Source organism: Anser brachyrhynchus (genome assembly GCF_964034855.1).
Source record: "Anser brachyrhynchus genome assembly, chromosome: 16".
Classification (NCBI taxonomy): Eukaryota; Metazoa; Chordata; class Aves; order Anseriformes; family Anatidae; genus Anser; species Anser brachyrhynchus.
The window spans coordinates 5,007,061-5,033,677 of NC_137734.1; the positions used below are offsets into that span (position 1 = coordinate 5,007,061).

At 39.0% G+C, this 26,617-nt stretch overlaps 1 protein-coding gene across 7 annotated transcripts in view; it reads right to left on the reverse strand.

Moving 5' to 3' along the window:
• Positions 1 to 26,617, reverse strand: part of PHACTR3 (phosphatase and actin regulator 3) — a 112,675-nt gene that overhangs the window by 60,283 nt on the left and 25,775 nt on the right. Inside the window, exon 1 of one of the 7 annotated variants that reach the window (XM_080558150.1) lies at positions 20,527 to 24,701. The exons of 4 other annotated variants lie outside the window; for them this stretch is intronic. Coding sequence is in view for 1 of the 3 variants with exons in the window: in XM_080558149.1 (XP_080414275.1) it covers positions 1,958 to 1,976 (19 nt within the window). In the remaining 2 variants the exon portion in view is untranslated. Of the gene's footprint in view, positions 1 to 1,957; positions 17,846 to 20,526; positions 24,702 to 26,617 lie in introns of those variants that run through there. 2 more of the 7 variants (XM_080558151.1, XM_080558149.1) reach the window with 2 other exon arrangements.

A 26,617-nucleotide genomic window follows, 5' to 3' on the forward strand; every position in this document is an offset into this window, starting at 1 on the left:
AGGAGAAGGGCCACTGAAAAATCTGCAACCTGCAGGCAGTTTAAAAATAACACAGCAGAGAGGAGCTGCAGGCAAATTTGTAAGGCAGGCGTGCTCTGTTTTCTGATGTGTTGGTTTGTGATGCAGCTCTGCATGTTCCCCCCTTTATCGTTACTGCATCCATCTTTGCAACCAGATACAAAGTTAAAAAAAGGCAAAAGAGGCTCCCTTTGGTCCCCTCCAGAGGGTAGAGACGGTGAGTGGAATCAAAATGACCTTTTCAGCATCCGTGATAGACATGCCTTTGCCACTGCTAACTCCAGTGCTGCCTAGAATTCGTGTCCCCCTTTATAAAGGATGCTAAGCAGGATGTCATGGGGAGAGCTGAGCTTTTAAAGGGTTCACATCTACTACTGGTCAGTCCTGAACCATGCAACCCAGACATTTGTGATGTTAGCCAAGAAACAGCACTTCTCTACAAAGGTGCTCTGTGCAGAGAACGCTTCTTATCTAGTGAGAGAAACCTGTGGGTGGAAGAAGGCAGAGAGATTGTCTTGGTTTTAAAGTAGGGACTATCCTGAGCTTTGGGAGAGAATTAGCAGCAGGAATAAGTCCCTTTTCCTTAGTTCAGCATCTTAAAAGCAGGAAGAACTGAGCACAACGATTGAGTCTCCAGTACAGGGGCAAATTGTTTGTGTCTAGAGCCTTTGAATACTTCTGTTATGTTCCAGAGAAGCAGAATTCAGACTGACGAGCCTTTTTATTGCACTCGTTAGATGTTTCCTGTGATGGAGCTCTTCCTTGTGCTAAAAATGTTTTCTGTCACCTGCATTTCTGCAGACACGCTCTCTTTGTGAACTCTCTTTGAAAGAAAACTGCAGTGGAATGTTCCAGTTCGAAAGTTTCTATTTCAGTTTTTTGAACATACAGAGTCTTGATTTTTCCGATTTTGAATGACTATTAGAAATTAGAAATCAGACTTAGAAATGAGAAAAAAGCTTTTGATGAACCTGAAATTTATTTAATTTTTGAAGGATTTCAGTTGTATTTAGAGCTGTGAATGTTTCAATGTTGTTTTGCTTTGTTTTGGAAAACATTTATACTGAATAGTTTGTTAAACAGACAAACTAGTTCGTGATGGTTTGTTTATTTAGAGAAGGCAAGGTACCTGTTGTACAGCATTGAATGCAGTCATAAGCTCGTTCTGGATGTACAGCTGCTGACATGATACAGATTGCTGCTGTAACGCAGCGTATTTGTGGCACCAGAAAAATATTAAAACAAAGTAGGGAAAATTACAGGACTGAGGTGCAAGTTCAGACATTTACCTGGCCAGATTTCTAGTTTATGTGTGGTCAACAGTGCAAATAGCTTTGGCTTAAATTCCTCTCTCTGGTCTCAGAATTGTTATCAGTTACAGAATCACATGCTCATGATTTCACCTCCCCCAATAGTTTAATCCTGAAAGGAGGCAGCTGGATAGTGGGCCAGGTTCAGCCACATAAGTTTGTCATTCACTGAGTTACCTTTGGGAAAATCTGACATACAAAATTTGTGCAGACTTCAGACTGATGGAGATACTTGAAGGCAGGGTGAAAACACTAAGAGAAGTGGCAGAAGGGAGTGGAGTCCTTTATGGGCACCCTACCCAAAACAGCTCTGGGTTCAGCCTCCACAGAGTACAGGCTTTTCTTGGGCTGTATCACCTTTCTTTTAGCCAAGGAGTGTGAATCCTGATTAGGTTTTTACACTTACCCACATGAAAACGTAAGTTACTGTTTTTTCCTTTCCACCTTTCATGTGGGCTCCTGAGCCTGAGCTTCCATTTTCACTTCAAACTCAAATGTTTGCCATGCATCCTTGTTCTCTGATTTCCACTGCTCTTTAGTATGTTAAATTATGATTTAACATTTTTCTTTAATTGAAGGAGAGGAAAAAAAAACATAATTTGTGGGTGGTAGGAGGGGGCTGTGCTTGCCAAGGAAGTTTATTTCCATTCTGTCATGCTGTGCTTCCCTTCAAACTATTTGGATTTCAGAACCAGGTTTAGCTGAAATGAATGGGAGACAGATTATGCTTATCAAAGGAAAGAGAGCAGGGAAGTGGCAACTCCAGCTACATCTCTTAGATAAAAATACACTTTATATGCTTGAGATTTGTGATTTCTTCCAGAATATGTTCCTTCAGGAAGCTGACATATCACCTAACAGCATTACTGCTGTATGAGCCAAGGTGCAAAGAATTAATCAGGAGCCTTTCAGGCTTATGGATCATTGTGTCGAGTCCCAGCAGCACTTCCCATCATTTACAACACACAGTGTGACATTAGCAGTTCATTAACAAAATAAGTTTTTTCAGTGTTTGTGTAAAGGAACCCACAACGTGCTTTACCTGGATAAGGAAGAATTAAATAACAGTTAGAAAATGAGCCTAATGAAGGATTGTTGTATAATCACAATTAACTCGGTTACCTGAGCCTGTACATCGCCTTTGGAGAGGAGAAGCTTGGCATTTGCATGCTTCACACCACCCAGTGAGAACTTGCTCAGGCAGCAACAGAAGAGCATCTCCTGAGACTTACAAAAAATCCTTTCAAATAAAGTCAAATGAGCACCGTCCCAGCAGAGGGCCAGGAGCCAGGCTGCACACCGAGCCTTGCCCATCCATCCTGCATCTGCAGAGGGTTTTGTACCACAGGTGCTGGCAATTCCCAGGGCTGGGGTTTTTCCCCAAGCCTCTTGGAGAGGTACTGTTCTGCAGGATGATGGGAGCCCAAGCCCAGGCAGTGTAGGAATGACTTGCATTAGGCTTTGCCCTAAACTCAACATAGTAAGGCTGTTGTCTCCTCTACAGGACCAGTGTTGCATCACCTACAGTTGTTTAATTAGCTGTATTCTGGCTGTAAGCTTGTTGAAAGGATGTTTTTAGTAGCTTCCTCGGGGAGTGTGCAAGCTGAAACATACTCTTTGCTGTCTCCAAGAGGCACTGTCCAATTCATTTCACTGTCGCTTTTCCCTGATAGAAGTTATGTTTAGAGGGAGATGTTACACCATGAGAAGTCATCGGTGTAATAGCACCATACATGCTGAAAGGTAACAATGTGTTGCTTTTTTTTCTGGGATTCATGCCCCAGAATCAACCTGTTTAGAGTTTCTTCTGTCTATGGGATTCTGTACCTGCCAGATATACAACCAGCTGTCACTTTTATATCCACCCCAAACTTGTACATTAGAGAACTAACCAAATCCTCACGCACTACGCACTTTCATGCCCTCATAATTAAATGCATAGTTTCCTTTCTTGAATGCAGCACAGATCTCTGATGGTGCTCTGACTGTTTAATGTCACTAGTGCAGGTAGGACACATTCCTTCTGCTTTGTGAAATGTAAGAGCAGCTGCCTTTTTTTTTTTTCCTTTATCACTTCTGCTGCTTTGCACTTTCACTTTCCTCACAACCTTTGGCAAAAAAATGTGCATTAGTCAACAGTCTCTGATGCGACTCTAGGCCTGTTGTACAGAATAGGATAGAGATTTGGAAGAAGAAATGCATAGACAAAAATGTGACAAAACACAGACCAGCCACAGAGGAAGGTAGTATAGAAAACAAGTATAATGACTGAATTCAACTTTCATCTAAAGATTCTGCATCTAATTTGGCTCCCTGTAAAACTGTTATAAAGCTGCCAACAGTTAGTTTCTGCATTTGGTTGGGTTGTAAATTGCAATGAAACCCTCCTTAGGAGGCCGTATCACCCGAATGAATGGTTAAACCCATTCTAGAGAAGGCTTGGTTCTCCTGTACGTAACGTTCTGTAAGCATGAGACATCTGTGTGGGGAATGCTTTGAGGGGAGCATTGTTCTAAAGGTCCAGTTCTTCTACTGTCTGCTGGTATTTTCCAAAGAGGCAATTATACTCAGTACTCAGTAGCCAGAAGGGAGCAGGGTACTACAAACCCTCTCATCCGTCGTGTTGTTGGAAAGACACACATGTATGTGCAAACACAGAGCAAACATTGCTCCTGTGCTGTATTGGCTGGGTCCACACTAGCAAGCAGTGCAGTCCGTTAGAAGTGGTTTGTGAAGAGCTGGTGCTGAGGACTCAGCATCCTCTGGTTTGCAAAAAGAATGGCATTTGTTAGGTAATGTAATATTGCGACCCTTTAACTTGACAGAGAACGAGCTTTTTCCTTATGAAGTGCAAAGGAAACAAGGTTATTATTAAAAGCAAAAATGCCAAACAAAGTAAACAACCATCCTTCCAGAGATGAACTAAGAATTCTCATATTTTCTTTCCAGAGGAAGGGTAACATTCATTATTTCTCTTACTAAATTATGAGCTTCAAAGTCCTCAAACACTCATGCAAATTCCTGTGAGTTGGTACTGAAAGTCACCGGCTTTTAAATTAATGGTACACAGAAACTGCAAATGCCACAAAATAAACTTCTACGATCTGTTTGCAGATGGTTACTGTTTGGAAAATTAGGCAATAGCATGTACAGTTGTGATGTTTAAAGGCTACAGTGTTGACACCATTTTGGAAAGAACTACCTTAAACTGGAATAAACAGAAGAGCAAGAGGTAGCACACAAAGTAGATACAGATAATACTGAGTTAAGATATAAATAGTAGCTGCTAAGAACTGACTTTTTGATATCTTAAAGCCTGTTAGATAGCAGCGTTTGTAAAGGATTCCCACATCTACCTTTTCGTGCCTGGAAGGTCACCATGTGTCTCCAAAAGTGTCACCATGTGGCTAATGCATCAGGCACCGTCCTGCTCACTGTAGATCAGCCTGCAGATGAGACAGGGAGGCTGCAGTAACTCGGAGTTGCACAAGATTTCCCTACTAATAGATTTTGCCATGGCTTTGCCAAGGGAGCATAGTGGTAGGGGCTGGTGTGGGGGATGTGGAGCCATGTTTCTCATACATACCGAAGTTACTGATCAAAATCCTGTTCTGAACATTTTGTCTGAGCGGGTGAGACTTGTCTAGTCCCAGACTTACAGACTTCGTGTACAATATCATGGTGTAAAGCAAAAAATAAAAACAACAAAATCCTGGTGGGATTCTGTGATACTGAGATGTGTCCCGGGAGCACACGCTTACAATTCTATTTTGCTGTTAGTGACTGTGCAAAAGAACAAAAATTGACTGCCAAAATTAAAAGCATGGAAGGAAGCTCTGTTGCTCTTCTTTGTACAGACAAGGTTTTTTTTTTGTTTTGTTTTGTTTTGATTTTTTGTTTGTTTGTTTTAAGAATAACAGTTCTAGGCAGTTCTTTGGTCTCCTAACAGCTCTTGATTTTCATTTGGGTCATGTTTTTGAGGAGGGATCATCTAATGAATATTTCTATAAGATTTGCCTTTCATCAGCAAGAATACTTGGCCTCTTTCCCCTTCTCTTCTTCTTCTTTTTTTTTTTTTTTTGAAATGGACCAGATCTCTGAAAAAACCTGAATTTCTGTTTTAACATGAGTTTTTTATTTAAAAAGTAAATAAGAGCCTTGTTCTCTTCAACCATATCATGGGCCTGTTCTTACAAGTTTCACAAAGCCCAAATATCATGGAAGGAAAAACAACATGGAATATTTTTACCCTGTCTGACCTAAATTTATGTATTTTTTAGTTCTTCTAAGAGGAAGAGAAATGGAATAACTACTCAGTTTCTTTTCAGCTTTCATATTTTAACTGTGTTCTCAGCTGCTCCCATGAGTCATGGAGAGCTGGAAACAGAGATGCCCCCCCTCAGTATTATAATATCTGCTTCCTCCCGAGGAACTCTGTGAGTCTTTTGGGGCATACCGCTAAAAATCCACAAAAATCTCCTGGAAGCTTCTTTGTGCCAGAAACCTACATGGGTGCTAATAGAGGAAGTGCCAATGTCTTAGCTCCAAAAACTGATTACTTGTGAGTGTAATGAAAACTAAGATGTTTAAAGATTTCCGTATCACTGTCTTGAAATGTATGCCGTAGCTCTTTGGTATTTGCACAGGCTGCAGACTGCTGTTGACTTTGTGGATAGTTTTGTGTAATGATGGTATTGAATTTCACTTGTCTAGGCACAATTTGGATTTGATCCTGGGATGTTCCAAGAAACTCTAAAATCCACAGGCTCTTATAAGAACTGGAAAGGTGTTCAGTGCTTTGCCAGGCTGATCTGTGCTATTCCATGCCCACTCCTTCCTGTACAGTGTGAGTTACATCCAAACTAAATCTGTTTGGAGCTACCTATGGTTCTGTATTTAGAAATAGCAGGGGATGTTCAGGACAGAAATCCATTCTTCACTCTGAAATTCCTTCACTTCATTGAGAATAAGCCAGATCCCGTAATTTGGATTGTGACTAGACTGAACAGATCATATCAAACCAAGTCAAGGATTTAGTGCAGTAATAAAGAAAAAAGAAAGGTCAGCTTACACAGGCATAAGCCAAATTCATTGGCAGGTCAAATGGAGTCATACAGAAAACAGAACAGTAAAAACAAAAATGTGGTGAAACACGGTAACAAGGGAAATTGGTATCAAATGTGCCTATGCACTCTACTGCATTTATAGGCATGTATTATGCCTTATGCCTATTATGCCCTGTTTTAATCATGGTAGCTTGAGTTTATCTGTCCCTAATATAGAGCTTCAGTCCTAAATACCTGAACGTAAGGTCAGATGCAGTTTGTCACTCTGAAATTACACTTCCCCATCAAAGACTATTCCCTTTCTCCCTGGGCTACCTTTCCTCTTCTCTATATCGATTCTGCTTTTACAAACAACTCTTTTTTTGCTACCACTTCACCGTTCATACAAGTCTGACTGCTTGCCCTGCACACAGCCTTCTCTTTCTGCCCAGTACAGTTGCTGATCCTCTGGACAATAACAAGCCTGACTTTAATCAAGACTATGCAGGAAGAACCTTTCTTCTCAGAGAAAGCTTTTAGACATTACAAGTATTCAGGATTGGTTTACCACATTGGGTAATGAAGCAGAGCTAAAAATACCATATGTTCTTTCGACATCGCCCATTCATTACAATAAATGACTGAAATTTCTGTGACTGCAGAACAAAACATGTTTTATGTTTTTGCTTTTAAGTGAAGCTGTGTATAAAGCTCTTTGCCACTTGGACTACTCTCTTAGTGTTTTACATAAGAGGATAACAAAGTTTATTTGGAAAAGGCAGAGAAGCCTAAGGCTTGTTTTCCTCTCATTTTCTTAAATGGATGAGGAGAGATCTTGGGAGTGTGAGATCGCAGAAGTGTAACTGGACAAATTTTCTCCATTATGCCTTATAGGGAGGACATGGGTTGAGGGTGCCCTTCAGAATATCACCTATTATTGGCAGTTCACTGCAGCAGATAAGCAGAAGTCCTTTCAATCACCTGCAAGCATCCTATGCAATCTGTATAAGTCTGTTTCAGCAACTGAGATGAGATTATCAAAGCATGAGAGAGAACTGACACATAGGGCCAGACCGTTTGAAGATGTTTATTTTCAGCCATTTCACATTGTCTCATTCACTATTATTTTTTGAACTTAGAGATTATTTTTTTTCCCAGTAATTAAAACTCTGAAGGCGGGCATTCTTGCCTGCACAACGAAGTAACTTGCAATAATTTTTAAAGTATTTAAAAAAACACACAAAAAGCTCAAGTAATTTTTTCCTTTCAAGTGCTGAAATGATCTCCTAGTGCTATTAATAGAAGAGCCTTTCTCTGTGGAAAAATTAATTCTTCTATTTAAAGCGGGGGAAAAGCTTCAAAGAACAAAAAAAAGAAAATATGATTCTGACACCTGGCTATTGGTATAGCCTTTGGATGATGAGGTCAGATAGTGCCTCAAGTTTAACAAAACATGTTTATTTGGAAATAAGGCAGAATGATCACCAAGGCATCCTTTCCCCGCACAGCCCATCCTTTTCCCCACACAAGCCCACCCAGCTTGTCTCTTAGTGCTGAGGGCAGCAAGTTTAAGAGACTGGACTGACAGCTCCAAAAAATGTAGATCTTTGTTTATGCAGAGAAGGAGGCATGGCTAGTGAAGCAGCGTGCCTTCCCCACACTGCTGGGTGATGAAGCCTGACCCTAAAGACCTAACCGGCCCCTGATTAGCAGAGCAGGTGCTAGGCTGTCCCCATGATCTCCCTGCGGAGGAATGATATTGATACTGGCTGCGATGACATTTCATGTGGGCATAGGACTAAGATTTCCTGGCACAATAAATCAACAAACAGAATGCTTCCCCGGGAGTTTAAAGAGGGCATTTTATCCTGAAGAGCTCAAGCCCTGCCCCATTAGACTCGCCTTCTTTGACACGTGCTGGCGCTCAGTGATTTTGTTCACATGCTAACCTTGTGGCCTGGGTGCTGCTCTCACAGTGTGCCCTGGAGTTACGTGTCTTGTGCATTTCCATCAGGGACCACTCAGAGAGATCATGCTTGCGAAAACACATGGGTATGTCACCCATAATATGCAATTCACAGTAAAACCACCAAAACCAGAACAGAATGCTTAAGCTGAAAATAAAACATCTTATGATTTCATTCTTTGTTCTGTTTAATAAGGAAATGGAAACAAGAGATGTTTGTAAAACATACAGAGAGGCATTGTGCTGGAGATCTCCGAGTAACCCAAGCGAGGCAGGGTGCTTAAGCATCGCTGCGGCATTTGTACAGCCACGGGCTCTAACCCGGGGAGCTAAGAAGCACTGCCAAGTAATAGTGTGCTAGATGGAAGGAGAGATGTATTTCCATGGCGTTGAAGTAGACACAACAGCTCAGGTACCCTAACACAGCATCTTTCCCACAAGATAGACAAGCCCTTAGAAGATAGACATGAACAAGTATGCCTTGGTTCATAAAGTCTTGGGCTGGTATCCAATAAATCCAGTTTTAGGGCATTTAGCGTCAGATCAAAACTTTCCAGTCCCAGTAATATGATGTGCAGATCGAGTAAAAATTCATTCTGCTATCTCCAATGTGTTCAAAAAATATTGATCAGTCAGCTTCGTTCCAACAAGCCTTTTGCTGGATCTGGTACCGTTTGCCTGTGCCACTTGGGCTTCACGCCGTACCGAGCATTGTCTGTCTTCCCAGTTGGCATCAATCTGGCATAAAAGCACAGAGCTGGCATACACGCTACATCACAGCTCTGGCTGATTTGACAGAAATATGATCATTTGCCCATGCTTGATCTGGATGAAACCTGTACTGCTGGTCAAAACAGTCATGCACAGATCTGGTGTTACCATCAGCCTCTCCTTCGATGACAGCCCACCTGTGCCAGAAGGTGACGTGAAACTAACGGGATGTCTCTGCCTGCTGCCCTGGCCCAGAGGCCTGGTGGTGAGAAGCAAAACGAGACATCGCATGGTGGCTCTAGTCTCTGTACAGATCACTTCTGCTCAGTGACCTCAACCTTCAACAGCAGCCACGTGCTGCGTGAACAGCAAGCAGAGTATTTTCAGGGGACGTAGCCTATGCTGTGCAGCTGCAAAAGGGTGATGCTCCATTTTCAGAGCAAAATAGACCAGCCTTTTCCTTGTGTTTGTTTTTCTTTGGTTTTGGCTTTGGACTTTTTGCTTATGCACTGCAAATGCATGTGTGTTCCACCCTCACCAAATTTGGTGGATATTCTATATTCTCATGTAGGTCGGAGTGAGAGTGCATTTGGGGCTTGATTTTAGAGTGGCATGACCACTATCACTATCTAAATTCAGCAAAGCCAAATTCAACATTTTCTTTTTTCCCTGCTGGACTTGGCAGAAGGGCAAGGGGAGAAGGGTAGTACTTCTTAGTATTTAGTCAACGTTATAAGTGTAAAGCTTTGACAGTTGAGCATCTCCTAAGCCAAAACTGGCCAAGCCAGCTGAAAGAAATCAAATGTTCCTGCTTCAAATCACAAACTTTCTTATTTGTTGAAAATGTTCCCGGGCGGCTGCAGGGTGTGCTAAGCCTACCTAAAGGCAAGTTTAACTTACGTTTAGACTGTTTAAGAAAACAAACAAACAAAAACCTACAACTCTGTTTCTCTGCTACGCACTTTGGCACTCAGCAAATAAATTGTAGCACGGCAACTGCAAAGCCACTTACTTGGGACAGACAGACTTTTCAGGAAGGTAGTTTTCAGCATTTTGCTCTGCAAACTAACCTGGATGCTCTGTGGTGTTTAAGTGATACAAAACCCACATGAAATAGCTTAGTATCATGTATTAGTATGTTGTTTGCCAATGGTTATGTAACTTTAACAACCACATCTTACATATTTTTTGTAAGTGCCAAGTGCTTTCTAGAGGAGGAAAGCTGAAGCACAACATATATTGTGACCTCTCTTAGTTCAAGCCAGTGCTGGAAACAGGACCTTCATGTCTGAATATTGGTCCAGCACTCTGCCTTTTAGTTTGTTGAGCTAAACCCTGCAGCCAAGCAAACGCTAACTGCAGAAATAGGCCCGGGAAGTTCCTGAGATGCTCGGTGGTGTGATGCATCTGATCTTGCAAGGAGCATGAATGAATGCAAGAGCTGCCAGGACAGCACTGTCTGGAGTGAGTGCAAGCTGAAGGTGCACATGTGGATAATGTGCCCTTTAAAAAAACTGGAATTGCACGTAGAATGACTGCCCTGACAGTCACAGAAGAATATTTTTAATGAATGTGGTGTGCAGCTGTACATGAAGTATGTGCATTTTTAGATCTGATCTGATATATAGCTGCCGCAGCTGTACATACGAATCATATGGTGGCTGTATTCGTGGCTAGTTCTGACTATGTACGTGTAACAGCTCAGTTACACAAGCAAACCAAGGACTGCCAATGTACATCTTTTTGCAGACTCATTTAATCGTCTCTCTTTGACATTGTGGCCTTAGATTCAGTGCAAACAGAAGGACATCTTCACAGTTCTTACAATTTGCAGAATGAGACCTTGCTATACAAGCATAATTTCTTGCCGTGATTTTTCTCAAAATAGATTAATCCTTGTAGAAAATGAGAGCAGAGGCTAATGAGGGTTATAAGGCACAGATGGAGTGGCACCAGTAATTACTTCACACAAACACGGCAAAGTAATAATTTCTAGCATGATATTGAACAAAATCAAGCCCTACTAGCACACATAGCTACAGGGGAATTTATTTTGAAGTCAGATGTGACACTGCCTGGCTGTCTTCAGTGGAAAGACATGACACATGGTCTATCTCATCTCGCCTCCTTCCATTTAATCACACTTTTAATGAGCAGAAACATAAAAAGTAAACAGTTCCTTTCTCTTCTACAATAATACTAGTTTTCTTTCTATGGCATTCACTTCAGATAACCAGTGTTCATTTTTAGACCCCCTGTTCAATATTTCATTGAGAGAACTTCACAAGCATCTTCCAACCTCTATTTTTGAAGCTTCAGCAATGTTCATTTGTGTACAGTTAAGGAATGCAAATTTCTCTCAGAAAGGACTCTGACTGTCTGCGTAGGGGGAAGGGTTGCTTCTAGGGTTGCTTTTCAGTCCGATTTCTTTCTCAACTGACAGAAAAGCCAGAACTACATAGACCAGAATGCAGCTGTACTGCAATTCATTTACTAGCCCCTCATTTGCAGATTGTCCCTAAAATCTAAATTTTATTCAGGAATTTGTTGCCTCCTATTATGAATTTTACTGAATAATGAACTGTTCTGAGAAAAATTATTCCAGTGGGTAAAGCATCAAACTGTGCTGTAGGAGTTATAGAATGACAGATAAATGTTTGCATCTTGATACATATGCAAATAACAGCAACTGCCATTTACAATGGCACTTGTTAAGTTCCATGCTATTGTATGCTTGGAAGAAAATAATATGGTGTGTCTTTTGGCATAGATTCCTGCCTTAATAGTAACAGAAGGGCATGTCCACAGCATACATCTATTCTAAGGAAGGCCAAACCCATTTTTTTCACCTCAAAGTATTTAAAATCATGAGTCAGAGATCCAAAGCCACGCAATTGATGGATTGAATTTGCATTCTATTTTGCCTTCAAAATAGAGGATTAAAAAATATTCAGCTTTTAAAATAAATTCTGAAGATTCTTTGCAACTTCCTAACCTAATGCCAGAATTTTATAATCCTAAATTCCAAATGTGATACTCAGGATAAAATTAGAATAGTTGACAGCTCTGCAGATCCAAGGCTTTTTACTTATGTCATCAATTCATTGAAGCCAGTGGAGAATGCAAAAACTAGAGCTGGAAAAATATTCTGGAGAAATTTTTTCAGTGTTGCATTTGAGTTGAAGAGTACGCCCCCCTTCCACCCCCCAAAATCTCTGATTTGTGTTTTTATTTTGAAACTGTTTTTTTCATCTTCCTTCAATTTATCAAAGTATGAAATGCTGAAAGTTTCTTTCAAACTGAAATTTTTAAGTACTTTTCAGAACTGCCAGCGTAGTAAAATATCAGTTATTCACACAGCTCAAGGCTTCTCTGTATTTGCAAACTGTTGCACTTGCTGTCTCATTTTATTCATTATAATTGGGTTTCACAGTACTAATCTCTCTGGAATATAGCATTTATCTCCTTCCCCATGATTGTTAAACGCTGTATTGAAAGGGAATTATTACCTATCTTCCATCTTACCCTGAGAGGAATGAGAAAAATTGGGAAAAGTTGTCATTACCTGGGGGAATGGGAGGGCTTAGAAAATCCTGCTGTTTTTCTCTACTTTGTGCAGCTGTTTGTAGCTGACGTCCAGTGGCAGTGCAGGTGTAACATTGCACTTGCAGTCTTCAAGGGTACTGTGCCACACAAATTGGCCTAGACCTATTTCTTTGGCACTAAAAATAAGGGAGAAGATTTCTGGCTTGCTAGCATAGGGAAAGAAAGGGTTCTTTGCCTGTGTTATTGTTGCCAGGTGTTTGAGTTCTAACACTGACTTGGAAATTACATTCTGTCCCCTCCCTGGCCTTTCACTTTTTTTCCCTCCAGTGGAAGAAGGGCAAGGGAGAGATAGGAAATTCTGGGATCTCCCTGGCTCTCCGGGTTTTGAACCTTTAAGGTGCATGTGGACCAAATTTTCAAGGATTCCTCTCTAAAAGTGAAAATCAGAAATGTGCATTCTTAAAGTTTCTGATGGTTCAATGTATTTGTTCATCTTCCAAAGCTCTGAGATAAGTACCGCCAAGGTAGTTTGGTGCTTGGTGATCATGCCTTGACAATCTTAAAATACACTGAGATCTACCTTTAGAGAAAAATTCAGTGTTGCAAAAATAACATTGCAGTCTGATAGGTCAGTTCTCTGTGAGTGACAGAGTTTATTTCTTCTCGAGGACATTGATATTAATAGATATTTGAAATAGACAATAGAAATTAATTAATTTTCTGACCCACATGGTTATTGAGAAGAGCTTTGTAAAGTGAGTCATAAAGGCTCAATAATCCATGGTTTAAGTTACATGACTTCTAAGAGAATCTCAAGATTTTCTGGGGAAAAGGGTGCACTTTCTGAAGAAAGAATTGAAGAACAGGGAAGAACCAGGGAAGTAAATCTGAAGGATTTCGGTGCACAAAAGCTGGAGAAAGCTGGCGCAAGCAGTCTCAAGGGAAGATGGAATGACAGCGACCCATGGTTTGTGTTCAAATTCTGTCCTTGGTCTTAGTTTTAAAGTAACACTTAGTGGCAAAGTTATAAATAAATAGGTTAAATAATAAATAGTTGATGGGGCTGGCTGCATTAAATATTACAAGTAACTCTCAGATTAGTCACACGTGGTATTTCCTCTTCTGCCACTGAGCAACTGGTGGAGCTGAGCATTTGTTGCACAGTTAACAGATCATGGGATATTTAAACCAATCAGTACTCTCAGTAGGTCAAGTTTCTACCATTTCATTAGATTATTTTTAAAATTGTCTGGTTTTATACTGCAGTCCTATTTATTCCCTGAAATGTATTCCTTTGTGTATGTGGAGCATGAAAAATTAATTCCACTAACAGGTATTCTTTAACTAGGTCTCTAGAGTTCTGTGGGCCTGAATTACACTGCATTTTCCAGTATCTTTTTAATTTTGCATGTTCTAGATAAAAAAGTTTCCTTTAAAAATCATTGCCCTCTTCTCTGTAATGGTGACAAGAAGGGAAGAGGATATCAAGAAGTTCCTCATCAGCATAAATAAATTAAAATTCCCACTTCAGAGAAGCCAAGAGGAATGAAGCAGCTATTAAACATTTGAAGAGGTAGCTAGAAGCAGAGATGACCAAAGTGAAGCTCCCCGATATTAGCAACTCTCTTCACACTTGTATTTTTAAAGGTCAGATAATCTGTTAAAACAGAAATGTCTGAAGGCAGTATGGCTGGAGAAGAGAGTGTGATAAACCGTCTAAATGATGGCAGGTCACATTGTCAGTTTTTCTGTACTTGCAGATTATGTTCAACTTTCTAGCATAATGGCCAGTCTTCTATTTTTGTCACAGCTACCTGTCTCCTTCTCTCATCATCTCATTTTATGCTTGCCTGCTGATGCCCAATGTTGCAGAGGTTTCAAAGGTTTGCAGAAATTTCACAGCAGTGATCCTGTGTCATCCAGCAAGGGAGATCTACGTGCACTATTTATGAGTTCATACAGTTCTACTTCCTGCATAATAGCAAATTCACATTGAATTAGATATTTTTGTTTTCTCATTATCAATCTTACATGCATAATTGTCCTAATTGTGCCCGTGGGATAATTTCACAGCTGTATGTATATACCGGACTAAGGCATCTGTTTGCACAGCTTCCCTGGAAATCTGGATACAGAAGAGCAGGTACATTACGGACAGCCTTGACAATAAGTGAAAGCACCACATCTGTCTGTCTCATAGAGGGGAGAGGAGGAACTCCTCCGCTCTGCCCTGTTAGGAGCTGAGTGGCACAGAGTAGGAGAACACAACTGGAGGCTCAGGGCAAAAGCAAAGAGGTGCTCCCAGGAGCTGCTGTGGCATGAGGTACCCCGAACTTCTTTGTCAGGGATTAGTGGTTTTGCATTGCATAAAAGGCAGAAAGGATGTTGTGAACCTGCTGCTGACTTTGCAGCACCTTCTGATCGTAGGAAACGCCAGCAGTAACACTCCCCTGACCTGCGTGGCTTAGCAGTGACCGACTGGTTAGAGCAGGGAATAGCGATGGGGCAGTCGTCTCTAGCAACATCCTTCCCCGAGCTGTGTGGCTTCCAAAAAGGCTTCTTGGCAAGCCAGAGAGATCTTGTGGGAAGGCAAATCTGTAATATAAGCAGCTGAAATCATAAACATGTGGCGGGGAGCTGTATAAACTGTACTGCCCTGCATGCTTGTCCCAGTGACTAACGTTGGGCTGTTCTCAGCTGACGTGCAGAGCCTCCCCTTGGGCTTTCGGTCTGCTAACATTTATAGTTGGTCCTTTTATTGGGGAATTAACAATTTATTTCTTTTTGTTGGACACTGTAACATTACCAGTATACAGATCTTTGTGTTGTTCCTTTGGCTTTTGATAAGCTAAGGCTCCCTGACAAAGTTAATCATCTTCCCAGCACATCCTGGGCTGGAACCCACTCTGTTTGACAGTGACAACAGGGAAAATGAGAAAGATGCATAGTCTGAAAGGTGGTTCCCCTCATTCAGGTAAACTTTATATCTTAAATACCAGCCTTTTTCTTACAGTATCGTCTTAACTTTTCGTTTAACCAGTCATGGTATTTTAGGACAGCTTTATCTTGAGTTATGGGCACGTATTTCACCTGGTTTTTAAACGGAGTGTATTTTTAACAATTTAAAGAAAGCTTTTAGGCATCTTGCTTTTTGGACTGTCCATTTTAGGGTTTCCAGTTTACCTAATAAACTGATTTTTTATATAGTCCCTTTTCTAGAAATTAAGTACCTGAATGCTGGACTTACTTGGTCTCCTATTATTGATGCTCGTCCATAATTTACAACTCCCATGAGAATTTCAGCTCCTGACATGCTGCAAGAGTTTCTTTTCATTGAAAACAGAAGTTTCCAGTCATACTTAAGTCCATTTTATTCACTGAGATGGTTAGGCAAATATTAACAACCTCTGTAAACAAGAACAAGCCACACAGGAGAAACTCCTCCTTAACCCCCTCCCTGAAGAGCCATTTGGAACAAATGGCTGTGTGCGTAATATACTTTTTTCTAATTAGCATCTGTGGCAATAAACCACTTGGGTACATTTGATAGGCTTTTATCTTAAGATTAAATTTACATTTGCTGCTAGGTACCTCTGACATCTTCATTCTTGTTTTAGATCTCTGTCATAACATGATTATTGTGTGATCACTACTGACAGCAGAACAGTCTCTATTTGTATAAGGCTCAAGCTTATCTCCAGGCATGGGCTCTGCAGCCATGCCAAGAGAAAAATTTTTCTGTGACTTGCCTCTTAGGTTTCAAAAATTATTCTTGTAAGAGTGGCAAGCAGGTTTTTTTGTAGCCTTATAAGAACTCCAAGATAAAAGCTGTAACAAAAACAAAACCAGTCAACCAGAAAAAAAAGGCAAATATATACATTATATATACATTATTTTTAGTGAGTGTCTGTCTCTGAAGAAATTGTAATCTAAATATATATTAAAAAAAAAGAAAGAAAGAAAGAGAAAGAAAAAAGGGTAGTCAAACTTCACCAGACATACTGAGGCACAGATTTTAATGACTTTTCCAAAGGTTTGAGGAACTGGATGTAGAACAGATCCTTTCCTTAGTCCGGTATTCTAACCACAAAGCTGTTTTTCTTACCACAAAGAACTAAGTGTTTTCACGAGTAAGTTTTCCAGGGCAGATTAACAACCAGTGTTATAATAAATTGTTACAGCTCTTATAAATCAGTTGATCTATTACTGATTATACCAACTGAAGATCTGCCACAGGCCTCTGCAGTAACAGATTCAGAACTGATCTTGGCATATCTCCATGAGAAGTAAAAAATATATATCAAATGAAAGTGATTCAATAAACAGAAGAAGAAGATAATAATAGGATTTCAAGTTTCAGTTTCCGTGGAAAATTCCATAATTTTCAAATTTTCTATGTCATAATTTTCACTTCTTGGAAACAATGAACAAATTTTCCCAGCTCACACTAGGAACTGTTAACTAAATCAGAGCAGTCATTCATCTACTTCAGTTACAGCGTTTTCACCATTCAGTTCCTTCCCAGCTGCCTCAGTGAAAAGTGCAAAAAAGGATGAAAAATGTCATACCATTGCAAAGTTACCTCTCACAGATATCGCTTTCAGAGATTAGAAACAGAAAAAGGAAACTGCAATGGTAAGGTGAACTGACCGCTACAAATCCAACAGCAATCTAATTCGGTTCACCACAAGGGCCTTTGGGATTTTCATACCTTATGTGCTTAATCAGATTTGAGATAATGCCCATTCATTAAGGAAACCATTTTTATTTCCCCAGGTTAGTAGCTTTCTTTCTCCAAACAGCTTTGCACTCCACTCTCTCTACAACAAGAGCCTGATAAGTGTTCAGGTCAAAACCACAGAACAGAAAAATGCCGAAGTGAAACTGGAAACCTTTTACCCACTCTCAGCTGAGATTTGTTTGCTTCTAACACCCAAGGGGAGTGAGGAAAAGTGTTCCAGTCACATGGCTCAAGTTGTATTGGGCAGTTGCCACCATGACAAAACCATGCTGAAGGAAATTGCATGATGAAGTCTACTATGAATCAAGTCCTTTTCAGCCCTCCAAAAACTACAGAAATCACACTCTGTTACTTCAGGGTTTCTTTATAATTTCAAAATAGTGCAGGGTTTCTAGCAGACACAAGGGGTTGGAGGTGGACAAAATATTTCCGTGTACGTGAGAGCAATAAATTAATCAAGTATAATTTATCACCTCTTAATACCAAGCTTAATATAGCTTCTTAGCATGTTCATGTGTATAACATATATAATATAAGCAAACTTAAATAAGATGCTACCTCCAAGAACCACTGAAAGTTCCCTTTAATGTTTATAATTTCACTTATTTTTTAGAGGATATTCTTAACTTGGGTTATTTCAGTGCTACATGTCACAACATTGCCTCAGAAGCCATTCAGTGGGCAAAATGAAGGACAAGAAGCTGAGTGCAGGATGATGAGCTACAGGGAGGAATGGAAACAAATGGCTAAAGGCAGAGCAACCTCTTCATCGGCTTTGCTTTCAAAGCACATATCATAAAACTCTGACTCAGACTTAGATTTAAGAGAAGAAATTGTGCCTGGGAATGGTGAAGTATTAGGAATGGGGAAAAGATAGACCTAGAGCCAAAATTTCAAAAGAGACAAAACTCAGCTGGAGAGACTTAAAGTAATGAAAGAAAAAAAGGTTAAGCTCAGAGCAGACTCTTGCAGAGCCTCAGATGGAAGCCAGGATTTTGGACCACTGCTCCTGTACTGGAAAATAGCTGATGGGTGCTGGTAAAGGCTTCATCCTCATTCTAATCTGCGGGTTCATTTCAGTTACCCTGTTATTCTCTGCAGTAGCACTACTGGCTGAAATGCTGCTGACAAAATAGTGATGTTGATCTGATGTTACTTGGCAAAATGTCTGGGGCTGTATCAATTTGTATTCTGAAGTCTTTGCCAGAACTCGTACATGCATGCTCTTGCCTACATAATCTTAATTTGGTTCCTTACATGATAGTCTATAGTCATTCGTTGAGAAACTGTATTATGGCTTTGCTGCTGGAGTTGTGAATGGGTCAGTGAACCGTGAGGAAAGGTAGACAGAGCTCCTAGGTAAGGCTATTAAATGTGGCCTCGGAGAACTGGGCTCTCTCCTCCACTGCCAGACTGCCCCTGGGGCACAGGAGTAAGTCATTTAATTGGAGTGCTCCTCTTGAAACTGTGGTTGACATACAAATTTTCAGGTAGGTAACAGAATTTAGTAGACACAACAGAATTTAGTAGACACAGTTCTTAGGCATATAAAATGCTGCCTAATGAAATGATCCTGGAAAATCACGGTATGTACATCTCAAGTGAGGCAGTCAAAGTCAGAAGCTCTGAAGTCTGTCTGATCCTGTGCGCACTCTGCAGCTATGTAAGGTGGACACACCAGCCCCACACTACTCAGGGCTTTTTTGGAGGAGGTACTGGAGTGATAAGCACTACAGGAAAGCTTCTGAACACATTAAGACTTCTGCCTTCATAGATCACTAGAGAAAAATGTCTGTGATCATGCAATTAAAGGCTGCATCCTAATGCATGTGCACAAGGAACCAAATGATGGTTGCATAGGCAACCGTAATTCTGATATTTCCTAGGTTTTCAGTGCTTGCCTTTAAAATCTTAATAATGTGCTCTTAATATAGTGGCTTTCTGGTATATAACATGTAATTATCTGAAACTATGTATGTGATGTTTTCTGTGTATCTGGGGAACATTTTGTTTTTGTGCTTTAAAAGGATCCTGAAGAATAATCATTATTTAACTAAAACATCTTTGGCTTTCTTTTTGCTTTGCTTTTTTGTGGAAGCCACAAACAGATTTTCACATACAAGATGAATAATGTGTAGGAAGAGTGAGGAAGGAAGGGAATTGACTTTTTTTTTGAAGTATGTGAATTTAATTTCACCAGACACTTTATTTCAATTGTAATGCACATCCAAATTTATAAAATAGGATCTCCTTCTGAGTGCTTCAATGTGTTTTATCATACCCTATTGAAAAAATTCACATTTTACAAAATGCACTTTTTTCAACTGATTTTTCAGTTGTGATGTATATTCATTTCCAACTGAAATTGAATTGAAAATGAATATACATCAATATCTTCAGTACTAGGTAGCATAAAAACATTCCGCATCTTCAGAATACAAAGCAAAATGCAATCATAGACATGGTGGGCAACTGTTAGAGTACCTGATCAGATTTAAATAGCTCATAGAACTAAACTTTCTTAAACTACTGGATTTTTCATAAAAACTATTTTTCCCATCAGTGCCGGGGAAAAGGGATCAGCTATCCAACACAGCTAAACTAAAAAGCATTGTGGCACTTGCAGTAGGAAAAATCCTCTGTTCCCTGCTGCCCCAGGTTCTCTGCAACATAACTGTACACATAAATCCCTCTCCCTGTTGAAAAAGTGTATATTTCAATATCGAAACCAAGCAAGTGTAATAGACAGTCATGAAATTAATCTGCCAGCACCATCAATGTTTCCTAGTTTTGGAGGAATACATTCATGGTTATGAAATGTATGATTATTTCTCAGACCACAAACTACGAAAAAACAATCCCACTTTGTCAGCTAAAAGATATCCGATGGAATTTTCTCCTGTATTCCTAATGATCACAGAGATAACACATTCTCGATATTGTATCACAAGCAAAATATCATAGGAATCCTAATTCCTTCACTTTAAAACATAGCTGCATACCCTCAATATAGAATCTCAGAAATACTAAGAAAAAAAATGCCCAAGGCTGGAGCAGATAATGTCCACCCACCTCAGTTAAAAATCAAAGTAAATATGATATATCAGTTTAACAAAATAAGACATCAGTAGCAGAAAGTAGGTATTTATCCAGTTTTTTTACTCATTTCTTCTATTCCTTGTTACTTACCTCTGAGGGCTGCTGCTTGCTCGGAGCACACAGAAGGCAGCAGCTCAGTCCAAGGAAGAAACCAGTTATTTCCTTTCACCCTCTGTTCTGCCTTGAAACTCCTTCACTTTTTTTCTTTTCAAGTTGCATAGAAATACAAGGATGGACCCTTTGGGCTCTATCCAGGTCTGTTTATATTATGTAAAACAGATGAATACATTTCCTATTTTAACCATGAAAATCATGCCTTCACTGACAGGCGCCCGGATCATTAATAGTATACTGTATGCAACTGTGAAAACCCACGTAATGCTCAGAATTGGGCTCAGTTTTCTAAATGAAGAACCAGATGAAAATCTGCAAACCAACTTGTCTTTGTCACAGAAGTTTCTCTTTTTTTTCTCCTGTAGAAGAAGCTGGAAGTCACTGCTTAACCAAGATAGGTTTTTCACTGGAAATGCTGGAGGAGACCTCTAGACTCTATTTAGCACCAGAACCAAACACATTGGAGAGTTTTGGTCTTTAAAGTGCCTCTAACCCCACTAACTTTCGGTCGGCTCCCACACCAAACCTGTGATTCCTTTCTCCCAAGGCAATTTTGTCGTACAGCAATGTCAGCAAACTGCTTCAGCAGTGTTTGAAAAGATTCCAGCTTAAATTACAGTAGTGAAAGCCTGCTCTGGGCTTTACCCTTACTATTTTTTCTAGACTATTTAAATTTCATATTATTCCCCACCCAGTCTTAACCATACTTCCCAGAACGCAGGAAAACAGTCTTTCCTTCCTGCCATCCTAAATGCCTTCATTAGGGAGACTTAACATTGAAGTGTTTTGGAAAGGCAGATGCTCTAGATTTAAAAGAAACAAGAAGAGATGACTCTCCGTGAACAGCTGCATTGCTCTCAACTTGAAGCAAGCTGTATCTCAGAACGGTTTTGTACATTATTTTGTCACTGAGAACATATTATTACCATCTAAATTTAAAAACACGGGCTTTGTTACATGAAGGCGAAAGTAGACTTAAAACCACAATGACTTCTGTTCAGGTATTCTCTGCTGATGATGCAGAAAATATCAAGGTGAAGAACAGTGCTTGTTTTAGGTGGACGTTGCTTGCAAGGTGTCTGTACAAATCTGGCCAAAACCACAGGCACAGGAATTCTTCCACACTTTCAAATAAGGCAGTATTCAGAGTTCTCTGCTGAAATCTCATTCTGCAGCTGCTTCAGCTCTTTGTTGACTACTCAGGAGTATCTTGTCCCTACTAACAAGCACTATTATGTTACATCTTAAGAGATGGATGGGCATTAAACCTATGTTCTGAAGTTATCATTTTTCAGTTCTAAAGGAAAATACCTCTCAAATAAACTGAGCAGTAACTGCTTCTGTAGATTTTAGGTCAAGTAATTCTTGAAATACAGTTCTGGCAAACAGGCCCACCTCTGAGCACTAGGCATACCTCTTGCTCTTAAAATGGCTAGTGAATTTCCAAAATCCTGGGAGAAAATCTAAACAAAATTTCAGAAAATTCTTACGAATTTAAACTAAATCAGGCCTTTTTGCCCATTTAAATGCAAATTAACTTTTGTTTTCCTCTTATTGAGTTTTCCAATGCATCTTCTACAAGTGTTTACATTGATTTTCCATAATACTTTAAGCAGTCCGTGACTGACTGATACATTTCAACTCAGGTACATTGCCTATTCTAAAAAAGTGTACTAATTGTATGGATAATGTAAGATTGATTTATTTTAATTCAATGAACATATGTAAAACAGAGACACAGACTTCCAGTCATAAACAAGCCTGCTACTCTCTGAGGGATATTTTAAAGAAAAAGTTGAATGAAATACTATTTCAATAACTGTTAACATCACTTGCAGTCTTTTAATTAATGTCAACGGCACAACTTAGGTCAACATTTTTGTGTATATATACATATATATATATATACACGATAAATATACATAAATGTTCTCGCTAAGGAATTTGCTGAATGTAATTTTTGCATTTCAGATGTTTCCGATTCTCTCTAGCAAGGGAGCCAGTATAAAAATATGGAAGGTAAACTTTTAGATAAGTCTGGATTTCCTGATTATTTTTTATGTAATTATGTCTGTAATGTGAGAAGAGATTAAAGATCTTAGAGAAGGAAATGCAATGACAAGTTGAAAACAAAAATCTTTTTTTTTTTTTTTATTTAGTAGCAGTTTGCCTCGGGAGCATTATCCTGACGCATCAATCAGCATCTAGCCATTAATCTAATTGTTATTCAGCAAGTACTCCCTATAATAATCTCTCAGGCATGTGCTGCAAGTCTAATGATTTTTGTGTGCTGTGTCATAAGAGAAAGAAGCACGTTGAGTCATCTTGCAAGACTCTTCACCTTATGGCTGGCAAGACTAGCCTTTCCCTGTATGACTCCTGAATGTAAACTTGGGCGGTAAATAAGGCTGCGATCAGAATACTGGACAGCTGGGTAAAGTGGGGAAAAGTGAAAGATAAAGTAGAAGGGAAAGGGCAAATATATCTTAAAATGAATTAAAGAAAAAAGACAAAGAAGACGATGACTATTTCAGCAATCTGCGTACAGCTTCACTCTTTTTACTTGCTGAATTTCTGGAAAGAAGCTATGACAACCAAAGGCCTCACTTTCAAATATAAATAACAAATATTAAGCAGAATTAAACTAAAAAATCTGACCCAACAAACTTCCCAAACATATGCTCAAATTTAAGTACATAGTCTTAGCAAAGTTAATAGGATTCATCTGTCAGTAAGATGCCTTATGTGCAAACATGCTTTGCTTCTTTGAGTTTTAAATCCACATTTGCTAAGCATATGACTACTTGAAATTTAGGTACACAAGTTTGGAAATCTAGCAAAAGCTTCTGAAATATTTTGCTGAAAAATAAAACTGAGACCTTTCCTGGTTTAGGAGCTTATACGAATTGTTACTCAAAGAACTACTGTCAAAAGAACTGGTAGTTAACCAATGGAGGAATTGTGTCCTGGCCACATGTAATTCTGGTGGGTTTTTGAAGCAAACTGCGGAGAACATTCAAAAATTCAACTGCAAGTTGAATTTTTTGGTACAGGACTGTGCTAGCAAATGAATCAACATGCTGAGAAGGTTGACGTCTTATATTCTTGCTTACCAAAAAGCTTAGAATGGATTAAATTCAGATTCAGGTTTTCCATTACCATAAAAAATTTAGAAGTTTTCCTCCTTAACAGGAGACTTAACGCAGACTTCAATGTTGCCTTTTTGCATGAGACTCAGAACTCTGATTTTTACACTTTCATATACGAGGCACCTCTGGCAATTTACACTGCAGGAATAAATAATCTCTATTTGAATTCATGCCTTTTTAAAATATCTCTTTAAGAATCTGGGCCCCCTTAATACACTTTGGTGTTCTCCAGGTACTGGAGAACTAAGATTTTGTTCAGCTGTTTTTAGTAAACGTACTTCAGGTATGTGGATTTTGTAAAGCATCCTAAATGTTTCATGTGATGTTGCGTGGATATAATATTCTACATTTCTGCTGTCAGTGCATTTCTGTGTTAGAAGACATTAGTTTATGTATGAGCACATTGTAGATCTTCGATTACAACTAGAAAATACGGTATTCTTTGCTGGCAAAAAATGGTGAGCCCTTTTATTGAATCTGGGTAACATTCCATTTTCTACTGTTTCATTGCACAGTTTGTTTAAGTATCTTTCAATTAAAAAGAGGTTGAATTGCCAAATTTACCATTTGCTACATGACTGCAACAGTTGACATAGCACGGACTCGGCATACCGAACCCAAGCTTGTTTCTCCATTTTGGCAGGGATGGGTAAGGACAAATTGGCTCTTGAAAATCCAAGGTGCTTTACTTCTGCCTCCAGTTTTTCAAGGGGAAAAAAAAAAAAAGAGGAAAGAAAGAAAGAAAACTGAAAATTTGACTGTATATCAGAATGCTGAGTGCTAATTTTAGAACTCTTCAAAATAGAATCAGTAGTCACTTGGGAACACTGAAGAAAAATTGGCAATTGAGGAATCCCTGTTAAGCAGGTTTTAATGAAATTAAGACTATAACTTATTTGGTATTTCTTAAATACTCATAAATTGTGTACGGATTAAATTTTGATCCATAAATTTTGATTCCTTCTTCTATCAGACGAATTTCTTCTGTCTTCCTTCCTTGCAACCAAAGACTGGAAACAATTACTCCTTAAATCAGAAACTCTGATTTTAAAGCCTTTTTCATTTGAATACACTTGACATGCTTGGAGTACTTTGTTCTTATTTCAATAATTAACATTTGTAACCTAGTCTGTTTTGGAAATAATGTGGCAGTCAGTAAAAAAAAAAAAAAAAAAAAAAAAAAAGAGAGATCAGATATTCCAGTATATTCCTGGAAGCATCTTTTAAATGTCCTAAACAGTATTTTCAAAAGCTATGCTATCTCCGTGTCTCTTGATCAGCCTTAATTAGGATAATTTTGGTTTTTTTTTTTGTTTTGTTTTTTTTTAAATGTGGTAATAATTTCCTTTTGCTTTCACAACAAGGCCTTTTGTCATTTTTTATTTTTATCATCTGTCACAAAAATTTGTTGTACGTGTAAGCAATTTAATGGTTCACTGAATGGTTGTTATGCAACTGGATTGTATAAAATCCTGTCCAAGCCTAGAAATTGCTGCAAAGGGGAAAGAGAGAATTGGTGAAAGACTGAGAATTTACATATATGTTCTGTTTGTATGTATATCTTATATATGTGGTTTTGCATTGCTACCCTTTTTGTTAACCCTGTGGGTGTAAGGGGGAAGAGAAGATTAGTTACCTTTTGTTTAGGGTACAGAAAGAGATAGCTGCTGCCTATTCCCAGCACAGTCAAGACTCTAGAGTCATAATTTAGCCAACAGGGAATATATAGTAGCAAATCTGTTTTACATGGGTCTGAAATGATTACTTTAACAGTATACCATTGCTAGCTCCACTTCATGGTTAGTTTTTCAAACAGAAGCTGCTCAGTGTAATGCGGATCTACTATTTAAATCAAAGAGCCTGGTCTTAACTGCATAGGTGAAGAATGATAAATCCCATATTCCAGCTGCACTAATGTCATGATTCAAAGGCTTTCTATCAATACTCGTTACAATCCTATGAATGAATACAGTGGATGGGAAATATCACTTTTTAAAGCTGTCACTGATACAGCTTGTTAGCTACCATGAAAGTACGTAAAAGAACCCGAAGTTAGATGCACAAAAGCTACCTGTAGAGGAAGAAGCATATGACGTTGCAATTAAGGATTTTTTCATCAGTTAAACACTGTATAGAGAGGCTGAATTAATGCTTTACCACAATAACTTTAATTCTGGCATTTCCTAACTTGATTTTAATACCAAACTAAAATACTATTCTACGTTTGAGGATCAGGGTGCAATCAACGGAAAGGGAAGGTTCTGCCGGTATTATTCACTCACATCACTAAATCATATTTATTTCTGTTGACCATTATTGTGATTATCTATACAGCAAAGTATTATTACTCTGTGAATGAAAAATGGATAATGATTCTAAGTTGATTATAGATAGGTAGTACTCCAAAAGACGTGAAAGACACAACACTGCATTTCTTAATTTACTGTCACAGATTTTCACAGGAATAAGAGCTTATCTTAAGGTATTTGACAGACTAAAAAAAAAATGTAATCACGCTGTACACTTGTTGTTTCTGCAGTCGCAATATAACTTCATAATTCAATTTATTTTCCAACCATAGCATCCTCTAAGAAACTAGAAACATGATCATCTTGCAAAGAACCTTTGGATTGGACTATATAATCTGAGATCCCTTCCAACCTGGATCATCCTGTGATTTTTACAGATAAAATACATGTCCATATCCATCAATTATTCCACATTCATCAACTATTTCCTATATTTTTAACCTATATTTTTACAGATATCCAAATGTATGTTTTTAGCCTTCAGGCAGAAACACTGAAGCACAATAGAAAATTCCACTTGACCACAGTTGGAAGAGTTAGAAGCTTATAAATCACCCACACTACTACATTAACTTTTGTGAAACAAGAAATAGTAAGCCATGTTCATTT